Below are 22,267 nucleotides of genomic sequence, written 5' to 3' on the forward strand. Positions count from 1 at the left end.
CAAGCTCTCTGGGTGCTTCTTTTGGAGCAGAAATTTGGTTTGTGAATACAAATCATCCTTGCGTTACCGGGTGCTGTTGCTGAGCAGTGATGTGAGGAGGGCAGGCAGTGACAGTGTGTGTGTGTGTGGGGGGGGTGTTTATACCCAGTGAAAACCCCATCCTGTCCATCCCATATTTGCTTTCCCATGGTGTCATCCCTCTGCTTCCAATTACCACCCCCCCACCAGCAGAGCGGCGAGGGGCACATCCAAGGGTCACTTGTTTGTGCTGAAGGTGTGTGCAGATGGTGGGGGTGCCTTGCTGGCAGGACTTGTCCTGGGGTGCTCAGAGAAGCTGAGCAGTTTCTCTCCTGTACCACAGGCTAGACCAGCAGTGAGGATGAAATGGGTCCTCTGGGAGAAAGTAGGACAGGTTTAGCAGGACACAACAGGGGTGAGCCTGGCACCTAACCCTGCTCTGCTTTATCCCTGGGGTTTAACTGATTCCCATTTTGAGGGCTGTCACTCCATCCCTTCATCCAGAGCTTTCCTCTCAGGACTGGAGGAGGGTTGGGAGCTGGTGGTCCCTGGCACCAGGAATCCTCCTGCTGTGGGGACAGACGAGGCTTGGCTCATGCTGCTCCCCCTCCGTTCCCAGTTGAACGAGATCCCGTGGGTGCAGGGCTGGTTGGGATCACAGATGGGGCATGTGCCATGAATCCCTCTCCCAGCTGAAATCTGTTAAGGGATTAAAATCTCATGCATCTCCAGGCTCCTCCTGGCAGTGAGCAGCCCTCTGCTTCTCCAGGGGGCTGGGGCAGGCAAGGATGGAGGCGGAACAATGGGGAAAGGGGCCCTTTGCAGGGAAGAGCCTCTGCTCTCAGCTTCCCCCTCATCCCTCCTCCATCCCATGCTCAGCATCCCATCTGATGGCTGGGAGCTGCACTGGGTCTCTGCCAGCTCAGAGAGGACGTGGTGGAGTAGGAGCCAGGACATTGCTCAAAAACTGCCTCTCCTAGCTGATGCTTCACCTGTGTTTGTTCTTCCTGGGCTCCCTGAGTCTTACTGAGAGCCCGTTCATGCAGATGGAGCTAGGAACATCACCCCTGAATTAAATCAGTTTGTGATTATTGGTGGTTGCTGTGTAGGCCTCTGGATTTATCTGGGAATAAACTACCTCAATTTCTGTCAAGACTTCGTATTTTACGGAGTGGATTGAGCAGAGGAGCTAAAGACCACAAGTCCAACACTGATATTTCTGCTCCAGCCATCTGCAGATATGCCCTGTCTCTCCTGCTTTTGTGTTTTGTTGGTTTTTTTACCCCTGAGCAAACCTGGTGTAATTGTTTCTGTGCACACCCAGAGGTGCTCCATGGTTAATTCAGTATTTATAACCTCTTCATGAGGCTGGTCCTGCTCTGCTGACTTGGAGGCAATGCAGGAGAATACGTTGCATAAATGAGGCTGCACAGAATGAGCTGCTCAAAGGGAGGGTGTGAAGGCAGCGATAATTGGGTGTCCAGGCAGAGAAGATGCAGCATCTTCCTCAGCATCCCTGCCTGGCTTGTCCCAGCACACAGCAAAATCCTGAGCAACTGGCATGAAGAGCAGTGGACAGCAGATCCCAGGCTGGTTCCTTGTTTTAGGGCTTCCTATTTAGTTCTGTGTATTCTCTAAGATGTTTCATGGTGCAGCCATTTCATAAAACCAGGCAGATGCCACAAACTGTCACATCTTGATCTTTGTTATCATTATTGTTCTTCAGGTCAGGTTAATCTCCACTTGTGACCTTTTAGAGAGCAAGCCAGGGGGGCAAGGTGTGGGGTTTGTATTAATGGGGGTCATGTCATGTGTTAGCATATAAAGATCTTGGAAGGAAACATGACTGAACAGTCCAGATACTGGTATTTGTATTTTAATTTTAGGAAGCAAAATTTCTAGAACCAAAGTCTTGGAAAACCTGAGGAGTTCAAGTTTTAAAATCAACTATTCTATTGGGTGAAAATGATAGTCAGAATTGAGAGGACTCCAGCAAACCCCTGTTTTCCTTCAAGCTTTTTTTTTTTCCCCTAACAAATACCTGTTTTGAGGGTTCCTGCTGTTTCGAGATCTCCATCAGCTCAGGATTTTGAGCATGGTCCCTTCTGCCTTGCCAGCTCCTGGCAGGGAGCTGCCCTGGGCTGGGAGCCTCCCGTGGGTGCAATGGCAGCGCTGCAGGCACCTTACCCGGTGTCACTCCCTTGTCTTTGCAGGAGGGGGACTCCCTGGGGGCCATGGAGAAGCTCTGCAGGCAGCTCACCTACCACCTCAGCCCCCACTCGCAGTGGAGACGCCAGGGCATGATGAAGAGGAAGCCGCAGTCCTGGTGAGTCGCCTTTTGAAAGCCACCCTCACCCTGCTGGGTCACTGTCCCCTCCAGGTCCTTGCACCCTTCCATGATGATCTTGGCCGTGCTGTGCAAATGTGGGGGCCAGTGGGAGGTGCCTGGTGCACACCTGCAGCCATGGGAGGAGCAAATCCTCCATGAGGATGGAAAGGTTCTTAAACCAGGGCTGTGAGAGAGCTGGCAGGTCAAAAACTTTTCAGCTTGCCACCACCTCCCAAACCCTCAGTTTTCTCCAGTCTCACCAGTGTTTTCCTCATGTATGGCTGGGTTATCAGGCTGCTTTGTGCTCAGCCAGAGGTGTTTTCCTCCTTTTCTGTGTTCTTATCCCATCTGCAGTGGAGAACAAAACAGTAGTGCCTGGGGGGGGGAATGGGCTGCTACACCTGAACCATCCATCCATCTTCCAAACACCCCCATGCTGGGCATTGGGGAGCAGGAGACAGGCTGCTCCCAGACATTCTAATTAGCTGGTAATTAATGTACAGGCGTGCAGCATCACATACACTGTGGCTTTCAGCTTGTTGGTATGAAGGAACATGTTTGATTATAAATAAGGACTAAATTACCCTGGTCCCCTCCTCACCAAGGTCCTGAGCAAAGCATCATGGCCACCATCCTGCATCCATGGAGTTAAAAACCTGTGGATGAGGCTGATGGGAATGGGAAGGGCTCCTTCTTTTTCTTGATGTTGCCTGTTATCTATTTATTATTTTTGCCTAAGGAAGTGAGAAATTAGATTCTTAATTAGAACAGGAAATTCAGATCCCCCTGTTGTCCCATCAGGGGATGATTAAAGTCACAGAGATGTTGCAGTGGGGGCTCTTTGCAGCCCGAATGACAAGGGGTCACTGACACTGAAGGAGGGGACTGCCCGGCCCTGCTCTGGGACCAGCCTGGGCCTGGAGGGTTTATCTCCCCAGCCTGCAGCACTGGCAGAGCTGAGAAATAGCTGAGGTTTTTCAGGGTGTTGGCAGCAGGACGAGGTGTCGGTTGTCCCGGTCCTGAGCGCCCGGCACGGCCGCGGTTCCGGGTTTAGATGCCCGTTCAGGAGGCAGCTGTGAGTTCTCTCCGGTCCCGGCAGCATCTCCCTGTGCACGGCTGTGTTGCAGGGTTGCTCGCAGAGGTGTTTTCCTCCTTTCCTGTTCCATTTATCCCAGTTGCAAAGTGGTGTCCTGAGGCTGCTTCTCCCGCCGCTGCCAGCCCTGACTGGGGCAACCAGAGAGGGGCTGCTGGGGAACAGGTTCCCAGGTTCCCTTCCTTTCCCTCCTGTCCTTCTACGTGCAATACTGACCTTATTTTTTTTGCATATAATCGGTCTGTCTCTCACTCCCTGTCTCTGTGCCTCCCTCTGAATCACATGTATTTATATTCAACATCTAGGATGAAAATCAGCTCTTTGCCTGGTAGGATAGCCAAGAGCAGGAGGATAAAACCAGCCTGCTGAAGTAATTTGTACAGCTCTGACTCTGCCTCAGGACATGATTACAGTCCAGAGTTTAACTAGCAAGCCTTGAATTAGGCCCTGGAATCTCCCTGCTCCTCCTGCTGCCAAGCACTCGCCCTCAGCAGCACAAAACTGCTAACAAAAGCTCCATGTGTCTGGAATTGCTTTGGAGCAGGGGCTTGCAGGCCTGTATGAAGAAAAGAGAAGTGTGTTGTGATTCAGTGATGAACTCCAGGAGGTTAAGCATCCTCATTTTGTTGGTAGGAATGATCTTTTAAAATCCCACTCTTAATTTCATCAGGGGCACAGAACAGTTCTGTCCTGGAGGAATGCTGGGTGCTGAGTTTTCATATTTGCCTGCATTTTTCTACAAAGCCCTTGTGAAGCAAAAAAAAGAGGGGTTTTTCACAGGAGGGGAGCCTCCACATGTTAATAATGTGCCCTTCCTTTTGAAAGCAGAAAGAGAATGGATGTTTGTTGATGAAAATCCTCCTCTGCTGGCTGGAGCTTGTGGGCGAGTGATAAGAGATGCAGCTCCTGCAACAAACGTTCCCTTCAGACCATCCGACCCAAGTCTGCTGGTGGTGGGAGGGGACTGGAGCAGGAATTCTAATGTTTCTCCTCTCCATTAAACTCCCTTCTGTGTGTAGTGTGTGTGCACAGCAGGCACGCTGGAACTGCTGCAGAAGAGCAGAGGGTTTGTGGGCTGGAGACCTTTGGGAGCCAGGAGTGGGTGATGTCGTTTCACTGTGTCAATGGGAAGTGATTTTGTCCTGTGTAATGTGGCTGCCCTGGAGATCAGCAGGGACAGAGCAGCAAAATCTTTTACAGCATATGGGGCAAACACTACCAAAACCAGCCTGGGAATACTGCCTGGTGCTGTGACTTTGGGGTGTGTGGCAAATGACTGTGTCTTTGTGGTGAAAAGGGGGTGATTTCCAAACCTTTTTGCTCCTCCCTGCGTGGCCTTCGTGCATGTGCTTGGGATGGAGAAATGCAAAACTGTGGTTCTTGGTGGTTCTTCAGGCTGCCTGGGGTTGGGAACTGAGGCTGTCAGGCTTCATCAGCAGGGAGCTTGGTGCTGGCTGACAGGGAGAGTCCTGCATCCTGCAGGAGGATGTGGGTGAGGGACAGAGGCGTTCCTGCCCATGGCTGATCTTCTGACCTTTGCTGGGTCATATCACAGTGACCAAGGCCTGCAGCCTGGTGGCATCTCTGTGGTCACTGAGTTTATAGCTCCTTGTCCTATCGTTCATCTCAGGAGCTGAACTGGTGATGCAGTGGTGAATCAAAAGAAGGCATCCCCCCGTGGGCTGGGACAGGCTGTCACCCTCTGCAGCAGGAGGCTGCTGGTGTTTGTCCTTGGCCAGACATGTCATGGTGAAGCTCCCTGCCACCCCTGGCCGTGCACTGGCTGGGGCTGGAGCACAGGGCTGTTTGTCTCAGAGATGCCTGTGATCTGGATGCAGGCAGGAAGCAATTTCATTTCCTGGGCTAGGCACAAAATCCCAGCTGCTGCCTGCCTGTGCATGGCCAGTCAGTGAGTGCTGGGGCAGAGCCCAGCTTGTCCCTGGGTGACTCCTGCAGCCTTGGAAATATTGTGGTCATTTACTGTGTTATTTCTGTTAATTGCCCAAAGAGCACAAGAGAGGCCATCTCCAAGCTTATCCTACCCTACTTTTGTGATTGCCTGTATCAAGAGGGTTGGAAATGAGAATTTAATCATTGCGTATTGCTATGGTTCAAATGGTTCAAATCCCAGCCTGGCCAAGGCAGACCAGACTTTCTTTTGGAAATATTAAATTACCACCAAAAGTGTCTTGTGAGGTGCATGTGATGTTGGAGGGGTGAGGACAAATAGGGCAGCAGTGATCCACCAAAGGGCAGCAGCCAGGTGGGAAGTGGGGAAGGATTTTATCCAGCTGCAGAAAAAGAGATGTCTGCTGAATGAGAGGAATAATAATAATAATAAGCTAAGTAATGTTAAAGTCAATGTACAGCACTAAGCAGCTTTTGCTTTAAATAATGCTCTTTTAAGGCTAGTGGGGTATATATCCCAGGGTGATGGAGCCTGGGGTGTTCCCTTGACATGTCAGTGCACATCAGTCAGCTCTAGCTGGCAGAGTGGCCTGTCCTCCCTGAGAGGCTGGCAAGGAAAGTCCTGCAATGTTTGTTGTTGAATTTAAGGAGTCAGAGACACTGGAATGACCTTTGGGATGATGAAAATAGGACTGAACAGTGAGCAAATCAAAAGCCTGTTGTGGGGGGAAAGGTGAAGCACTGCCAATCCGGGGGAGCAAATATTTAGGAGGGCTGTAATTAAGAAATAACTTGAAAACACCCTGTTTGTGGCAGTTAAAGAAGCTGCCATCCTGGTTGGCTGTTGCTGATATTCAAGGAAAATCTGATCTCTCCTGCCTGTCAGGTCCATTCCCCACATTTCCTGGGAAACGTGGGCATTTCACTCAGCCCAGAACGCGCCAAGCAGGGAGGCTGAGCAGGTGGTGGAATCACCCATTTGGTCCTCATCTCCACTGAGTTGTCTGGCCACCTGATGGGCAGCTTTGGGCTGGAAATGAGTTATTTTTTGCTGAATATTGCAGCAGCATCTGGAAGGTGGGACTGTTGCTGGGCACTGCTCAAAGCCTTCCCAGCCAGGGCTGCCAGCCGTGAGGCCCAGTTTGTGCAGCCAAGATAAAGTACTGGTTACATTTCCCAGATGCTGAGTGAGTTTAAACCATCTGGCTGTTCACTGCAGGCCAGCAGGTCACTCAGGGGCTGGAGAGTGTGGTGCTGTGGCCAGACTGCCCAGGAGGGGTCTGTGGGGCAAGGCTCAGCTGCCTATACCCACGGGCATGAGAGGGATGCTCTGCCCCTTTGTGCACCAGAGCAGGGTGTTCAACCATGGGAACAGGCTTCCTGGAGAGGTGGCCAGTGCCCCAAGCCTGGCAGTGTTTAAGAGGCATTTGGACAATGCCCTTAATAACATGCTTTAACTTTTGGTCAGCCCTGAAGTGGTCAGGCAGTGGGACTAGATGATTGTTGTAAATCCTTTCCAACCCCATTTCAAGCCACCCTCCTCCTTCCTCTTCTGTCCTACAACTGGACTAAGGAATAACCCAGTAGTTTTCTTCCCCTTGGAGAAGGGGGATCCTCCTTTTTGCACTTAGGTGCTTGTGGGCCCCTGAATATGTTTTCTAGTCCTGTGCCTGATTAGAAAAGGCCATTGACTGGGAAAAGTTGAGGGCTCTGGGTTTTTTTTATTGTTATTTTTAAAAATAATTACTCCTCCACTTCCTTTGCTTCTGGGGGGAGTGGAAATTAGATTTGCTTTTGGCACATGGCAGGAATCATTTAAACCTGCCCTCACAACCTGGGCTGCAGAATCAACTGGTAGAAACTGTTATTAAACAAGGGAATCAGCTGGTGAAATAATTAATCCCGACACGTGTGCTTCCTCCCTGCCTTGGAACTCCTCCAAACATAGTGATTGTTTGCCTTGTCTAAAACAGGCACTGAGTCTCTGCCTTACCCCCTTCTATGGCTGCCAAGGGGTGATTCCCTCCCTTGCCCACCGCACAGGGACAGACCCCCCGAGCAGCCCTGCCCACCCCGTGCCCACCCAGCCCTGCCCTGCCTGTCACCCCCCCTGTATTTCCCAATTAGGAGAACCCAGCTTTATGCTAAAGCTTTAATAGAGGCTTTTGCAATTATTTTTTTTCCAGCCCGTTCACATGGTGCATCATTAGCGGTGGTAAATGAAAGTGTTTAGTGAGCTCATCCATCATGTCAGCTCAGGGCTCGGGCTCTCCATGTCAGGATGAGTTTCCAGATGAGTTTCCACCTCCCACGCCGGCTGCTGCTCTCTTAGAATGACAATAAAGCTTTTTGACAGCGGGGAGGAGGGGAGGAGGGTCCCAGGATGGGGTGAGGATGCTCCTCGCTGGGATGGGGCTTTCAGCACAAAGGCTTGGGATGGTGGCATCTGGGCATCAAGCCTCTTGAAGGGACAGCAAGGTGTATTTGGGCTGGATCTGAGTTGGTTCTTTTTCTCTTGTGCGTTGCTGTGGGGCTGGCAGGAGCTGGAGAGCCCAGGAGGAAAGGGTTGGAGTGGAGGAGGCTGCAGGCCGTGCATGAGGAGGTGTGGGCAGCAGGTGCAGGCCCAGCATGGCTGGAGCTCTCCTGGCACAGGCTCAGAACCAGCCCTGACTGATCCAGTTGCTCATAACCAGGCATTTCTATCTGACCCCAGGGGGCCTGACCCTAAGGGCCCCACTCACCCCAGGGGTGACCCAGAGCCAGATGTGACTCATTCCTTCCAGTTTGACACTTCAGCACCAGACCTGGCACAGGCCTTGGCTGATGGGTGCTGGGATGGAGAAAAGCCTGACTGAGCATCCTGGCAGTGCTCAGGGAAGTGCAGAAGGATCTTTTGCATCTCAAAAGGGGCTGGTTGGCACCTCCAGGAGAGGGAGAGCAAACTACAGGGTGCAGCCCCTGCCCACCCTCAATTCTCAGCCCTGTTTTTTTCCTGTCTTGCCAACCCACGGCAGCCTGTGTTGTGACACATCCCGGCCCCTGAGGATCAGCCCCAAGACTGACTCCCTTTGGCTAGCAAGGTGTAGCCAGGGTAGCAATGTGCTGTGCCAGGTGTGTCACCCTCCCCTTGTCCAGCACCAGACCAGGGAGCTGGGGGGAGGCTGGGAGGAAGCCATCCTTGTGTGATGACCCCCCATGTGCTCAGTCACTTGTGAAGGTCACTTCTCACCTTGCTGTTGGAGATGAGGATTATTCCTAAGCAGCATCTTGGCTAAGAGAATTCCCATCTGGAGTGAGTGCTCTCTTCTGTTCCCTGGTTTAATCAGCTCTTGGGTTGTGCTGGTCACTGAGTGCTGAAACCTGGCTCATTATCCCAAAGATGAGGAGTTGGAGACTTTAAAAAACATGTTTAAATATATATATATGTGTGTGTGTGTTCACATAATATGGACTAATTAGTTCCCTTGGGAAGTCTTGTTGCTGGGCTCTGGAGAGTGATCTCGTTCCCCTGACAGCCAGCTCAGAGCACAGCACCACGGGACCTCATCCTGCTGGGTACAGAACACAAAGGACCCTGAGGGATGCAAAGACAGCAGGTTCTACCCCCTTTCTGCTGTACTTTCAGAGGAGGGCAGGGTCCCTGCTTGCTGAACCTTGTTATTGGAGCAGAATATGAACAGACTACAAACCCATCCTTTTTTCTTTCAAAGACACGAGCAGGGAATTAGCAGTGGATCAGTTCGTATCCTGTTATTCCTCAGATGCTGAAGGCTGAGGTTACAATGGGGCTCTGTTCTGCTGGGCTGAGGAGGACCCATGATTTGCTGGGCAGGTTAATGGGAAGCAGGTTGTCCCTCCCGGAGCAGAGAGGGCTGGGAAGTGATCACACAGGTCAGGTCTCATCAGCCTGAACAGCTGCATCATCCCCCAGGGTCTCATCCCTCTGTGAGTGTCCTAAGCTCCTGCAGGGAAGCAGGACAGTGACAGCACAAGGACTTTCTTGGCCAACATAATGTGTTTATTGACAGCCAGGCAGGACATTTTTGGCTGGCTAGATGTGCACATTGTGACTAAAAACTGAGAGCCAGGCCAGGCACCAGGTGGAAGGCATTTACCCTGGCTTGCAGTGAAAGATGTGCCAAGGATTTGGGGGAGGTGAAGGGCAGATGGGGAGGTGATACCAGCTCCTGGCCTGGGAGAAAACATCTTCCCAAGCAGCATGAGGGACCAGCAGGGACCCTGGGAGCTGGGCTGGCAGCTGCCTCTGTGCTCTGGCTCTGCTCAGAGCAACCCAGGCCATGAGGGACCTCAGCCTGCCTGAACTCTTCCAAATGTGATCTGTGCTCCAACAAAATAAACAGTTTAGGGAAAGCGAAGCCCCAGGCACACACTTTGGCAGCTGAGCACTCCCTAATTGCAGGAAGAGCAGTTGGGAAAGGGTTTTTTTAATTCTTCGGGCTGGTTTCTGATGAGAAAATTGGGCTGGAGGATCAGAGCTTGAAGCTGCTCTCCCCACACCCCCTCCCCCAACAAAAATCCTGGTTTCTTCCCCTTTGTATTAATGGAATTCAACCCATTTAAAGGAACAGGAAACAGTCTCTAAAAAGTGCAAACCTCAAGCCTTCAGTGAAAGCCTGCTTGGTTTGGAATGTGCAGTTCTCTGCAGTGTTCCTGGGCTTTTAGTTATTCTGAGACAGCACCAGGGCAGGCTGGAGGGCTGGGGGGGGTCTAGGGGGGTCTCAAGCCACCCTGTGTGTTTCTCCCACCCCAAAGCTCCCCGGGCCCCAACTGCTTCCTTACAGAGAAAGGGATGGAGATCATTAACAGCCCCTTTCATCTGTGAACAAGATGTGTCCAAACTCATTTCTTTTCTCTCCAAACTTTGTGGCAAAGAGGGAGCAGCCACACTCAGCCAGCCCAGCTGGGGGTCACATCCCGCCCCCTCACCAGGATGGTCCTTGGAAAGGACCTTGGTCCTTCCTTCCTCCTTGGTCAGAGGAAACCACAACAAATCCAAAGGGAGAGGCTGAAATGCGGGATTCCCAGCAAGCAGCCAGGTGGGTTTGCAGGAGGGGCTGGAGCAGCTCTGAGCTCTGCTCCTGCCTTCCCCACGGCTCTCCCTGCCCTCCCCATCGCAGCCCCTTCCTCTTGCCCCCACTCCCCCCTCTTTCCTCCTCTTTCCTTCATCTCACCACTTTGGAAATGTTTTAAACATCCCGGCAGCAAATTGTGTGGTTTTATGAGCAATTTCTTAGTGATTTCTCTTCCTATGGCCTCTTTCCTTTGGACACTGAGGACTACAGCCCAGTTCAAAGGTCATTTTCCCAGTCAAACCAGAGCACAGCAGCTTCCTCTCTCTGCAGTGGGGAGTTGCTCATGCAAATCCCATAGTTACTGGGGTATTTTTAATATACTCAATCATAAAACTCCCTTTCCAAGAGTCTTTTCTGTTTTGTTGGTTTTTTTTCCTGTGTTAGAATTTAAAGGAAATTTCATTTAATTTATTGCAAATTATTGTTTGTTTTAATGCAACCTTGAACAATTTCATATTCTGGTCCAATACATTTCCAGGAGGTCATTTCCAGAAGCAACAAGCCAAATATGTTGTTTTCTTTTAAATCCTTGATTGTTTTGCTGTTGGCACTGGTGCAAATTGCCTTTTCTGCAAATGCATGTTATTAATGGGGCGTCAGCTGCAGTTTCTGATTACACTGGAGTAGAGTTTGTTGGAAATACTCCAGCAGAGTTTCTCTGAAGGAAAATGCAGGTTTCTTGAGCACAGAATGTGTCATAGGAAGGAGCATGTAAATACGTTTCATTTTGAGGGAGGCTGGGGATAGAAAAGCAGAGTAACTCCAACAGCAGGATAGTTACATTTTTTTGCAATAAGTTAAATAGAGTTATAATTATAGCAAAGCATTTTGATGGATCCCAAATGCTTATTTTTAGCATTTTGTTTAGCAGGAAATTAAAAACAAGTTGGGAAAAGTCCCTGTTCTTGTCCTGGTGTCCTCAGCCCAAGCAGGAGCTCCTCCTCTCCCTCAGGGTTTGGCTCCAGCCTCTGGACCATGTGGAGGAGCTGGCTGTGCAGCATGCAAATGAGAACAGTTCTTCTGCTTAATTATCCTTACTGGAGATATTTATCAAGTTGCTTCTTTGGATCACTGTGCTTCAATTTCCAAGAAGCCTGTTGCTTTAAAAGGTTTAATTGGGTCCTTTTGCTACGTACCAGAGAGATGCCAGGGACCACTGCAGCAGCCTCACAGCTGCAGGGAAGAGGGTTTGAAGATAGAGCTTGGCCTTGGGAAGGTTTGAGGGCTGGTTTTGGCCCACCCCAGATGTTTGCTTGGTTTAACCTTTCCAGCCCCATCAGAGGCTGTAGGTGATCAAATATCCAAGTGCAGCTGCTTCTCCAGCAGCCTGGGCCTGAGCCCCAGCAGTTGGACCCAGGTGGAGTTCCCTGGAGTTCCTGGGTAGGGGAGCCCTGTGTTCCACTGGGCCAGTGTGAGCAGGTCAAATTTACACGGATTTGACTGAAAACTACTTTGCACTTCCCACAGCCCATGTGCCCGTGAAAGATGGTGCAGAGGCTGGTCCCTGCCCAACCTTCCCACCCTTTGGTTTCCCATCTCCTCCTCTGTGCCAGCACAGCATCAAGGCATTAGAAAGGCAATAAATCTCACCCTGCCAGAATGTTTAATGCAAAGGAAAAAAACCCTGTCCTTTATTTCACTTCCTCAGAAAGATGCTCTAGAGGGAAATTAGAGGCATTTTGGGAGATAAAGTAAATTGTTCCACCCAGCCCCACACAGAGACTCTTCTCTGTTTATTCTGTTCTCCATTCTCTTGTTCTGTGCTGTTTCTCCCCAAAGAGACATTGCACCAAAAATACCAGATTCCTTCCTCCACATTAGGGTGCATTTAGAGCCAGACTGGGGGTCTTCAAAGACTGAGCACAGCTGTTCAAAGCCACCCTCAGCTCTCAGGTAACAGCCTGTGTGACACACCCAGTAGAAGAGCCAAGGGCTGTGCTGTGAGTAGGACATCAATTGCATGGTGACATCTCATCCCTCCACCCCACTCCCCCTGCAAGGTGGGAACAAGACCCATGTCAGTTCTCCTGGTGCAGGGGATGCTCCTGCATGCACAGAAATGACTCTTCCCATCCAACACCCCAGGCACTCACCAAGCTCTGTGCCTGCAATAGCAGAGGTCCAGGCCCTTGCAGCTTGGTGTGGAGCCAAAGAAAATTCAGTGGAGTTTGGAAAGACATGTAAACAAAGAGCTATTCCTGGAGCAGCCCAGGCTCTTGGGCACGCAGAGGGTTGCTGCATCACACACCAGCAGCTGCAGGACCAGGGTCCTGAGCAGGAGGAGATCTTAGAGAAAAGGTGAGTGTTCCCCCAGGTAGGCTTGAGCAAGAGGCTTAAAACAAACATGGGGTGGATCCAGGACACAGCTGGTGTCTGGTCCTGCAATGGCACTGGGAGATGTGACTCCATTCCCAGCAGCCAAGGTTGTTTCCTAAGTGGCCAAAATAAAATTAGTTTTGATGTCACTCCTCGGGGCCAAAGTTGGGAGCAAAGCCCCCAGGTGATGAGCTGCAAGTAGAGGACTCTTCCCCTCGTCCCCCCCATGGGGTGGCAGTGGCTGGGGGAGCACTGGGGGTGGCAGAGGGAAGGGAGGTAACGACAGGGATGCCTGGACTTTATGAGGTGGAAACTGCAAACCTCATCATGAGCCCAACATAACTGATCCCCACTGGTGCCTTCCCTCTTCACAGTAAAGACAGGAATTTCTTAGGTGTTTATAGGTAAGCTCTAAAGAAGCTTTAAAGTTACATATTTAATATTTATATATTTACAAATTCTCTTTACCATTAATTTCTCTAAGGAGAGGAGTGAAATCTTGCCAAGCCATTAATTTGTAAGGGTGGTGAAAAACAGAGACTTGAAACTCCACTGTTAATAAACCTCTAACCCTTCCTGGGGCAGTAAACAAGGAGCTAAACCAGCTCATGACTAATCACAAGAGTACACAGACCTGCTGAGGTGTTGACAAGTAAAACTTAAGAATGAAGTAAAAGGTGACCCTGAGCTCTGGTGATCCAATGTCTTCCAATTCTGGAGAACTTGGCAAGTCCAGTTCTGAGCTGGGCTCTTTCTACATTGGTTTTGGATTTCATTTTTCATGTGTTGATGAGTGTGGGGCTTTTTTTAAGCAAAAGAAAGAGAAAAAAGGGAAGTATTCAACCAGGCAGCATCACAAACCTGTTAAAAGGATTTTTTTTGAACTTGACTTAAGCTGGGAAGTAGAACCTTCTCCTGGTCACTGGTGTAGGCAGAAGCATTTCTACCCTGGGCCTGCAATGCCTCTCCCTGGTTTAACTAAAGAGCAGCTGCAAAACACACACACGGGCCCTTTCATGTGTATTTTTGTATCATCCCGGGCTCCTGGTGTGGGGGCCAAAGGGCCCTGTGCTGGTGGATCCAGCAGTTCTACAGTTACCCAGACATAAACCCAACCTTTATTTATTATTTATGTATTTATTAAATCCTAACGTGACTTTTGGTGTTCTCAGCCACAGCAGAGCCATGTCCTCTTTGGACCTCCCACAAAGCCCTTGATCTCAGAGCTGTCCCGTGTACTCACTCCTTCCCTTCATCTGCTGGGACTTCAGGCTCTCAGTGTCCGTGGGTGTCCCTTGGCTCAAGCATGGAGAGGGGTGAGGAAAGAGGAGTCTGTTCCCATCTTCACTGCTATTCATCATTATTACTATATATACAATATATATACTATATTCTCTATTATTATTACACACACCTCAGTGATGTTTCTCATTTGAGCTAAATAATTACATTTTCTTGTCCCTGTTCCTGCTCTCAGGGTGGGGGATCTTGACCCTTTTCTCAACACCAGCACAGTTCCTGCCTTTGCTGTTTGTTTATATTCCTTCCCCTTGTTTCCAAAATACCTGTTCTAGTGTCTGCATTTAAAGGTTGAGTAGGAACTTTGAAGAAGCTCCTTTACACTGATAATTGATCCAAACAGCATTTCAGGAAGTCTTTTGTCTCGAGACTTTTATTTCTTATGACTCACAATGTTCAACCATTTTTTGCTGCCATTTCCACAAGTAGTTTTCCCACCAGTGCCATCACACACGTTCCTTGCTGTCATTCCTCACTCTGGGGCTGCCTCTGCATTTTTCTTGAGCTCTTCCTTTGCCCTCCCTGGAAGGAGGCTCAACAGCCTCCACTGTTCCACTCCATTACACAACACATCAGTGTCTCATGCCCCCAGACTGTGCCATGCTTTAGACCAAGAGGAAATCCCTTTCTTTTCATTCTCTTTAATCTAAACATCAGTATTCTTGTTCATGGGAACATTTTCTGGCCTGAGCCAACACTGAATGCACAACAGCTTTCTGTTCAGCATGGGCAGATACCAACCAGCCTCCTGCCAAAGTGATCCTGGGGTTTAGTGCATGGTTGAATACCTCAGACTACTGCTACCCCCATATACTGTTTCCAGGTTGGGGGGGGTGGGGGGGGTAAATATAAAAATCTGTGTTGTTCCCTCTGGAACATCCTCATAAAATGTGAGAATGGAACCCAGTGGGTGTAACTGCTCCTCCACCAAAGCACGCAGGGATTTGTTTAATGGTAAGATCTTCCTACAGAGATTTGGGGCCATTCTGTGGCAAACTTTATGGCAGGGATAAAAGTTTTTACAGCTGTTTGTTAACATAATAGCCTCCTCGTTTCCATGAGATGGTTAGAATAGCCACAGAACTATTTTTATGAAATCATGTTTGGGCTTTGTGTGTTTCCCCAGGGACAGATGGAGTGTGGGCTGAAGTGAAACCAGGCAGTGCTTCCCCAGCACCAGCCTGGGCTGCTCACACCTCTGAGTTGGGAGGTTTCCTCTGCTCAGCCTGCAGCTCTTTGGGGTGAATGAGCAGTTTGTACCAGATAATCAATCCATGTCAGTTGGTATCAGCTGAATCTCTCACAAGGGGAAAAGTACAGAGCCCTGGTGAGAAGTTCTCTCTTACGTGCTGGCAAAAACCATGGGGATGCTCCAAAGGAAAACAGACACACTAATGGGGAGCAATATTGAAAGCAGCTCAAAGCAACAACAAAAAAGAGCTTCCCTGAAGTTGTCCCCATGCCCCTTTGTTATCTGCTTGGGTTTCCTGGGTTAAAGCCACACGAGAAGTTACAGGAAGGCTGGCAGGTAGGATTGCTCCATGTGGGGGCTCTCCATGCTGGATAAACCATGGACCCCCCCTGAATGCTGAGGTTAGCCATGCTGGTAAATGGCTGTCACTGAGCCCCTGGGACACTGTGCAGTTTATTTGACAGCAAGCTCCTGGCATAATCAGCTGTGGGTGAAACGAGTCATTTAGGTGTGTGGAGTTTTTACTTCAGGTGGGAAGAGCTTGTTAGGGAGGCAGGGCCCTGGCCCCAGCCTCACTGCTCCTCACTGGCCAGGGCAGCTGCCAAGAGAACAGTGCAGCAGTTCATATGGGAGAGGAGCAGCTGCCAATGTATGAGCATTACCTTTAAAAATATATAATAAACAGATTACTTTATTAGTTTCTTCCCCACTGTTGCCAAAAATTACCAGTAGAGACCCACGTCCCATTAACAGCTGCTTGCCCACATGCAGGTGAAATGAGCCCTTGTCAGGGGCAAGTACAGACCTTGCTAAATTACTGGGAGGGGTGTGGGTGTGAGTGAGGTTCCAGCAAACCACGGACTGTCACTAACAGAAGTGCCACCATGGCAGTGAAATATGTCCCCAAGGCACAGGGCTGTTCTGTGTCAGTCCAGATGTGTTAAGCACCAGGATATAACTGACTGACCAGCTGGGGCTTGGCACCAGCTCATTTAATAATGGTGGTTGCTCTGTATGATCTGTCATGCTATGAGTACAGACATAAAACCAAACCTCTCATTTTAAACAAGGGAAAACATGAGTAGTTTTGTAATTTTTTTTAAAGCTCTCTTGCTCTCCTGCTGCTGAGAACTGATCCCACCTAGGTGAGTTATTTCTACCAGAGCTGCTTTACCCCTATAAATTCTGGGTTATTTTTCTTATGTTAATTAAGCTCTAAGGCTGACCTACCACTAAGTGAGGGTCCAGCTCTTTGGATGAACAAAGCTCAGGTTCAACCTGGCAGTTTTGACTGGCAACAGCCCTGTGGAAAAGCAGCTCAGGATCTTGCCTCAGGCAAAGGGACTTGCACTGATTCATCCACATAACTTTTCTCTGGCTGGTTTGAGCCTGAGTGGTGATTCACCTGCACTTGCTGGAGAATAAAGCCCAGGTCTATGATTGTCTTGTCTTTGAGCAGCCTGGGCTACTGGAGTGAGCAAACCAGCCTTCTGCCTCTGCCCTCTTGCAAAGCCAGGCTGTGTTGCTGGCTGGGGAAGGGGAGGATGAGCAAGCCCAAGCTGGCCCTTCCTCCAGCCCTAGAGTGTGGGATCAATGGCAGAAGCAGCAGCATGATGGAGCACACCCCTGCCTCTCCACAGTGCAGGTTTGGTACCACAGAAAGCTTTAAGGTGCCAGAGAGGGGTGCAGCAGCTGCAGCCCAGCCCCACTGTGCCTCATGGCTGAGAGAAGCCCAGGTAGGAAAGTGCCAATTCCACCACTGCCCCAAGGCACCCCATTTTTTAAAAGACTGAACATTATAGGAATTGGCCAGTTTTTTGCTAAGGAGCCTGCATGAATCATCTGTCCCAGGGCAAACTAGCAACTGACACGTGCAGAAGACAATAAACGCAGCAGCAGCTGCTCCTGTTCATGAGCCTTTGCTCCTGCCCCAACCCACCAGTTGGCTTATGTGTGTACTAAGTCCCAGTCACATGCTTAATGAGCCAAGATTTGGTTGTGGTTTGGGTTGTGGGTTTTATTTTGTTGTGTTGTGTTGTTTGGTTTGTTTGTTGTTTTTTTTAGTAAGTTTCCAGTCAGTTTTTTGTCCCTTGGAATGGGCCTAAGTCCCAGGTTTGGAGCCTTCAAAGAGTGGCTCTTCCATCTGGCTGGTTTGGGTTCTCTTCAGACCACATGTGCTTACAGTTCTCACTGGACTGTCTGTGCCCACGCAGGGATGTTGTGTTTTAACCAAAATCCTGAGCCCAGCTCCATCCCAGGGCTCTAGTTTGTATCAGCTAAAGCTGTTCCCACACAGCCAGAGCACCCAACACCCTTGGATTTCACTCGAGCTGGGGATGCAAACACAGATTCAACAAATGCTCTGCCCATCCAGCCCCCTGTGCTGCCACCTCAGGTGCCTCTGCTCCTGGTGCCATATGCAGAAGGAAATGCCTTTCCCTCTTGACTCCAGCTGGTCTGGGTTTGCTGCTGTAGTGTTGCTCCTGCTGTGATCTCCCATCTGCTCAGTCCTACCTAACCATGGTGGACACACCCTTTGTCCTGATTTCTGTCCTTGAGACTCCATTATGGGTGTCCCATGGACACCCCAATGGACATTTCTCATGATCGGTGATCCAAGAGCCAGGCAATGGCCAGGGCCTCTGCACAGGTGTTGCACCCAGCTCTGATGACTGGTTGCTGAAGCTCAGCAGGCTCTGCAAAAGACCCTCACTCTCCTTTCTACCACTGGGCAATGTCAGAAAGCTTTGGCTTAAGTGCAGAGGGAAACTGGGAAGGAAGCTTGTTTTCCCAGTGTTTAACCAGGCATCTAGATAGAAGCTGACTTTAATCCCAGTGCTCATCTGCATCCATTTCTTCCTGGTAATAAAAGCTTCAAAGGAGGCTTGAGAACAAAGTGCTGTTAAACAGACCGTGGAGCATAATCCAGCCTCACCAAGAAAAGTCTAAAAAAGAGTTTTCACTCCTCCCCATCACTACCTGCTTGGGATCTGCAAGATATTTTTGGTCCAAAAACAGCACCCAGGAGTTTGCCTGCTCTCACCCTGGCTTGGCTGGGTCACAGCTGGGTCTCTGTAGCCAACCTGTGGCCATGGGCACCCACTATGTGGCTTCTGTGCCCTTCAGGAGAGGGGAAGAGGAGCTCTGGATGTGGAGACTCTCGTTAACCTGCCCACAACCTGTGGGCACAGACCTTTGGAGAAAAGCTGTGGTTTTGCCCCCTGTCAGCACTAAGAGTCTCTGGGCAGTCAGTTCTCACAGGCAGCCTGGAGAACCATGCCCAGAGGAGAGAGCAGAGCAACAGACTGGCCCCGAGTCCTCCTCAGCATCACATTATCTGGCAACAGCTTAACCCCCCGTGCAACCCCTGGCAGAGCAGACATGCCTGGCAGATCATCACCTGCACCATCATGTGCCTTCTACAACCCCCACCCCCCCCAAATCCTACTGTTCTCCTGATGACCATAGAGCTTTTGCACTTCAGCCACTCCACTGCATACATGCGCTGCAAGTGCCATCCTTCATGGGGGGACACCTCATGGCTGTCCCCTTCTGCTGCTGGGCTGGTCCAGGCTTTCTGCTCACCCTGTCCCATTCCCAGCACCCCAAGATAAAGAGCAAACTATTTATCTGCTCATTGTGCTCACTGCAGCCTTCCTGTTATTATTCAGAAAAGTTATTCAGGTGATGATGATTTTTGAAAGTACACACACCCTCTCCCTCCCCCCCGTATGAATTTTTGAGTTTTCTTTCCAGAGGAACTGCAGGAATGTCACTCCTCCTTGGCTTGCACATCTCCAGTACATCAGGTGGCCATGGCAAACTCCTCACACCCCAGCAGTGAACGTGAGCACTGATCAGTCAGCAGTAAAATGCTCTGGTGCTTACAAATAACCTCATTTCCTTCCACCCTGTCTGTGTTCTAAGTCATTCCCAACACCTTGCAGGGCTGTCTGCCTGTGTGCATTATTCATGCACTAGAATTCAGCACAACTCCCTGCTCTGTCACTCCTCTAAGCCCCCAGGGGAAAAGCCCAACCCTTCCAGCTTCCTGCAGCCCCCAGACACCACAGACAGGCTGTGAAACAACTAATGTGCAAGACAAATGTCAAACAAGGGGTGTCGGCACCAGAGCAGACACACCTGAGCAGCTGCAGAGTTCAGAAACACAGTGTCAGTGCTGGGCCCTTCCCCAGCCCAGGCTGCAGCAAAAGGGAAAAGCATTTCAGCAGCTGGCTGGGCTGGTGTGAGCCTGACACAAGTGCCACCACCACACAGGGGACATGGGAGCTCATCAAGCTGACATGAGCAATTAGCATGCATGGAGCTCTTTCCACCTCCTAATTCAATCAGAGTAATTCATTAGCAAAAAGTCCTCAGCAGTAGTACCCTATCAGCAGCTCCTGATAGAAGACGTGTTCTTTGATTTGCTTTAGAAGATAAATTGACCTGGGAAGCTCCAGTCTGGCTTGTGCTAATAAGTCTCTGTAGGGCCATTGTGAGAATTAATTTATTGATCTAAGGATCTCTCCTTAGTGCTCATCTGCTCAGCACCTGGTCTGAAGAGACATAATAGGTCTAACACACTGGAAATACTGGAGCAGGTCACCTAACCCTAGGTGTCTGTCCTGTATTAGCTCTCTTGGGCTGAAGTCTTTCTGGTGCAGGTCTCAGTTTCCCACCTGTACAGCCAAGGGGACAAAAATGGGTCTTCCTGCTCAAAGAGCTTTATAATTAGCAGTAGGGGAAGTGTTACACCAGCACCAGCAATTCCTGTCTTGGTTCCTCACCCTTTTTTATACCTTCAAAAGCCCCAGGATATCCCAGGGTTTCTCAGTGGCTGTGGAAAAGGCCTCTGCTCTCTCTCTGAATGATGGGTTTTGAATACAATTGCCCTGTGTCTGCCATCTCCTGTCAATGAACAGCCTGGCAATGTCTCTGCTTCAGCTGCACAGACACACTCCTTGTCTCTAAAGAGCAGATGGTGAGACCCAGCTGAACATCCTGCCTAAACCACCCATGTTCTTGTTCCCTCTGAGAGCAGCCAGACAGGTCAAAGCAATGCCACCAAGTACAGATGTCCCTCCCCATTAACATTCCCCTCCTTTTCTTCCCCTGCAGCTTGAAAGCTGTCCTGATGGGGAAGCCCCAGGACAACACCGTGGACCTGTCGGGCATCCCGCTGACGCTGCGGGACCTGGAGCGCATCACGTCCTACCTGCAGCGCAGCTCGGAGCAGATCGACACGGTGGAGCTCTGCTTCACCGACCTGACGGACGAGATGCTGCTGCAGCTGCTGCCCTCCCTCTGCCTGCTGCCCCACCTCACCACCCTCTCCCTCAATGGCAACCGCCTCACCAAAGCCATCCTGCGGGACCTCACCGAGACCCTGAAGGACCCCAAGAAGTTCCCCAGCATCACCTGGATCGACCTTGGCAACAATGTGGACATCTTCTCCTTGCCACAGCCCTTCCTGGTGAGTCTGAAGAGACGATGCCCAAAGCAAGGCAACTTACCAACCATCCTGGAGTTTGGTGAGGGGCAGGTGAGTGACCTGGAGAGCCAAGACGGGCTGGCTGAGAGCCAGGAGGACCTGAGAGCTGGAGCAGGCGGGACTGACAACGCAGCCTTGCAGCAGACGGACAGAACAGTTGAGGCTGGGGAGCTCCCCAGCTCGGAGCAAGGTGCTGCACCACAGACATGATGTCCAGCTCCGTGGGCCTTGGTAGGTGTTGAGCAAAGGCAACTGAAACTCAAGCCCCCAGTGCTGGAGGTCCTGGTGGAGGGGCTGGTCCCACAGTGGGATGCTCCAGGAGCTGGGACCACTGCCCTCCTGTACGAGGAACATCAGCTTCTGTCTGTTCAAAGAACACAGAAAGGTGATTGTGTCAGACACCTGTTTTTTATAAAAGCTGGCCAGGTGTTTCTAACCATCAGTGACATGCTGTGCTTTCTAACCTCCCACAACTGCATCTCCAAGGGGGTGCAATACAAAGCCCTTAGAAGAGCACAGAAGGGGAGAAGGAGGTGCTCAGACTTTGCAGGGAAAGGTTCCCTTTCCTTGATGCTGGATCCAGCCAGACCCCAGCTGCCCTCCCACGGGCAGACAGCAGCCACCCCAGAGAGGGGAGCTCCCCAGCTCGGAGCAAGGTGCTGCACCACAGACATGATGTCCAGCTCCGTGGGCCTTGGTAGGTGTTGAGCAAAGGCAACTGAAACTCAAGCCCCCAGTGCTGGAGGTCCTGGTGGAGGGGCTGGTCCCACAGTGGGATGCTCCAGGAGCTGGGACCACTGCCCTCCTCCTGTACGAGGAACATCAGCTTCTGTCTGTTCAAAGAACACAGAAAGGTGATTGTGTCAGACACCTGTTTTTTATAAAAGCTGGCCAGGTGTTTCTAACCATCAGTGACATGCTGTGCTTTCTAACCTCCCACAACTGCATCTCCAAGGGGGTGCAATACAAAGCCCTTAGAAGAGCACAGAAGGGGAGAAGGAGGTGCTCAGACTTTGCAGGGAAAGGTTCCCTTTCCTTGATGCTGGATCCAGCCAGACCCCAGCTGCCCTCCCACGGGCAGACAGCAGCCACCCCAGAGAGGAAAGCAGCCAGGATAAACCTGAAACCCTTCCAATCCTGACTTCAGGAGCTGCTGATGAATAGCATATCTGCTGAGCTACAACAGAGGCTGATCACACACTAACCAGGGCTGCTTTTCCCAAAGGAAGAGCTTTGCTTTCCTGGTGCAGAGCTAAATCCCAGCCTGCTGCCTGCCAGGATGCCACTTGCCCTCCAGCCTTATCGAACCTAGGCTGGCACGTTGTGCTTGCCTTCTATTTATTCAGAGGTGCAATCCAGTTCCCAGCAGCCGTGTTGCTCCAGTAACTCCAGAGCTCTCAAGGTGGTACCTGGAGCTTGAACCAGTGATGGAGTGTCTGTTCCATTTTGGGGAGTGACCTGCAAACTCTGGAGCCAGGGCTCAGCTCAAGGTTTGCCTCTGAGAAGAGAGACCACAACACTGAAA

The 22,267-nt window shown here is 50.5% G+C and overlaps 1 protein-coding gene across 1 annotated transcript in view; it reads left to right on the top strand.

Annotated features, from left to right (window-relative positions):
• LRRC75A (leucine rich repeat containing 75A) overlaps positions 1-20,952 on the top strand; it is a 62,144-nt gene extending 41,192 nt beyond the window's left edge. Inside the window, exons 3-4 of the mRNA XM_009993292.1 lie at positions 2,232-2,344; positions 20,370-20,952. Of these exons, the coding sequence (XP_009991594.1) occupies positions 2,232-2,344; positions 20,370-20,952 (696 nt within the window). The remainder of the gene's footprint in view (positions 1-2,231; positions 2,345-20,369) is intronic.
• Positions 20,953-22,267: the final 1,315 nt, after the last annotated feature.

The sequence above is a fragment of the Chaetura pelagica genome, unplaced genomic scaffold, assembly GCF_000747805.2.
Source record: "Chaetura pelagica isolate M959 unplaced genomic scaffold, ChaPel_1.0 scaffold193, whole genome shotgun sequence".
Lineage (NCBI taxonomy): Eukaryota > Metazoa > Chordata > Aves > Apodiformes > Apodidae > Chaetura > Chaetura pelagica.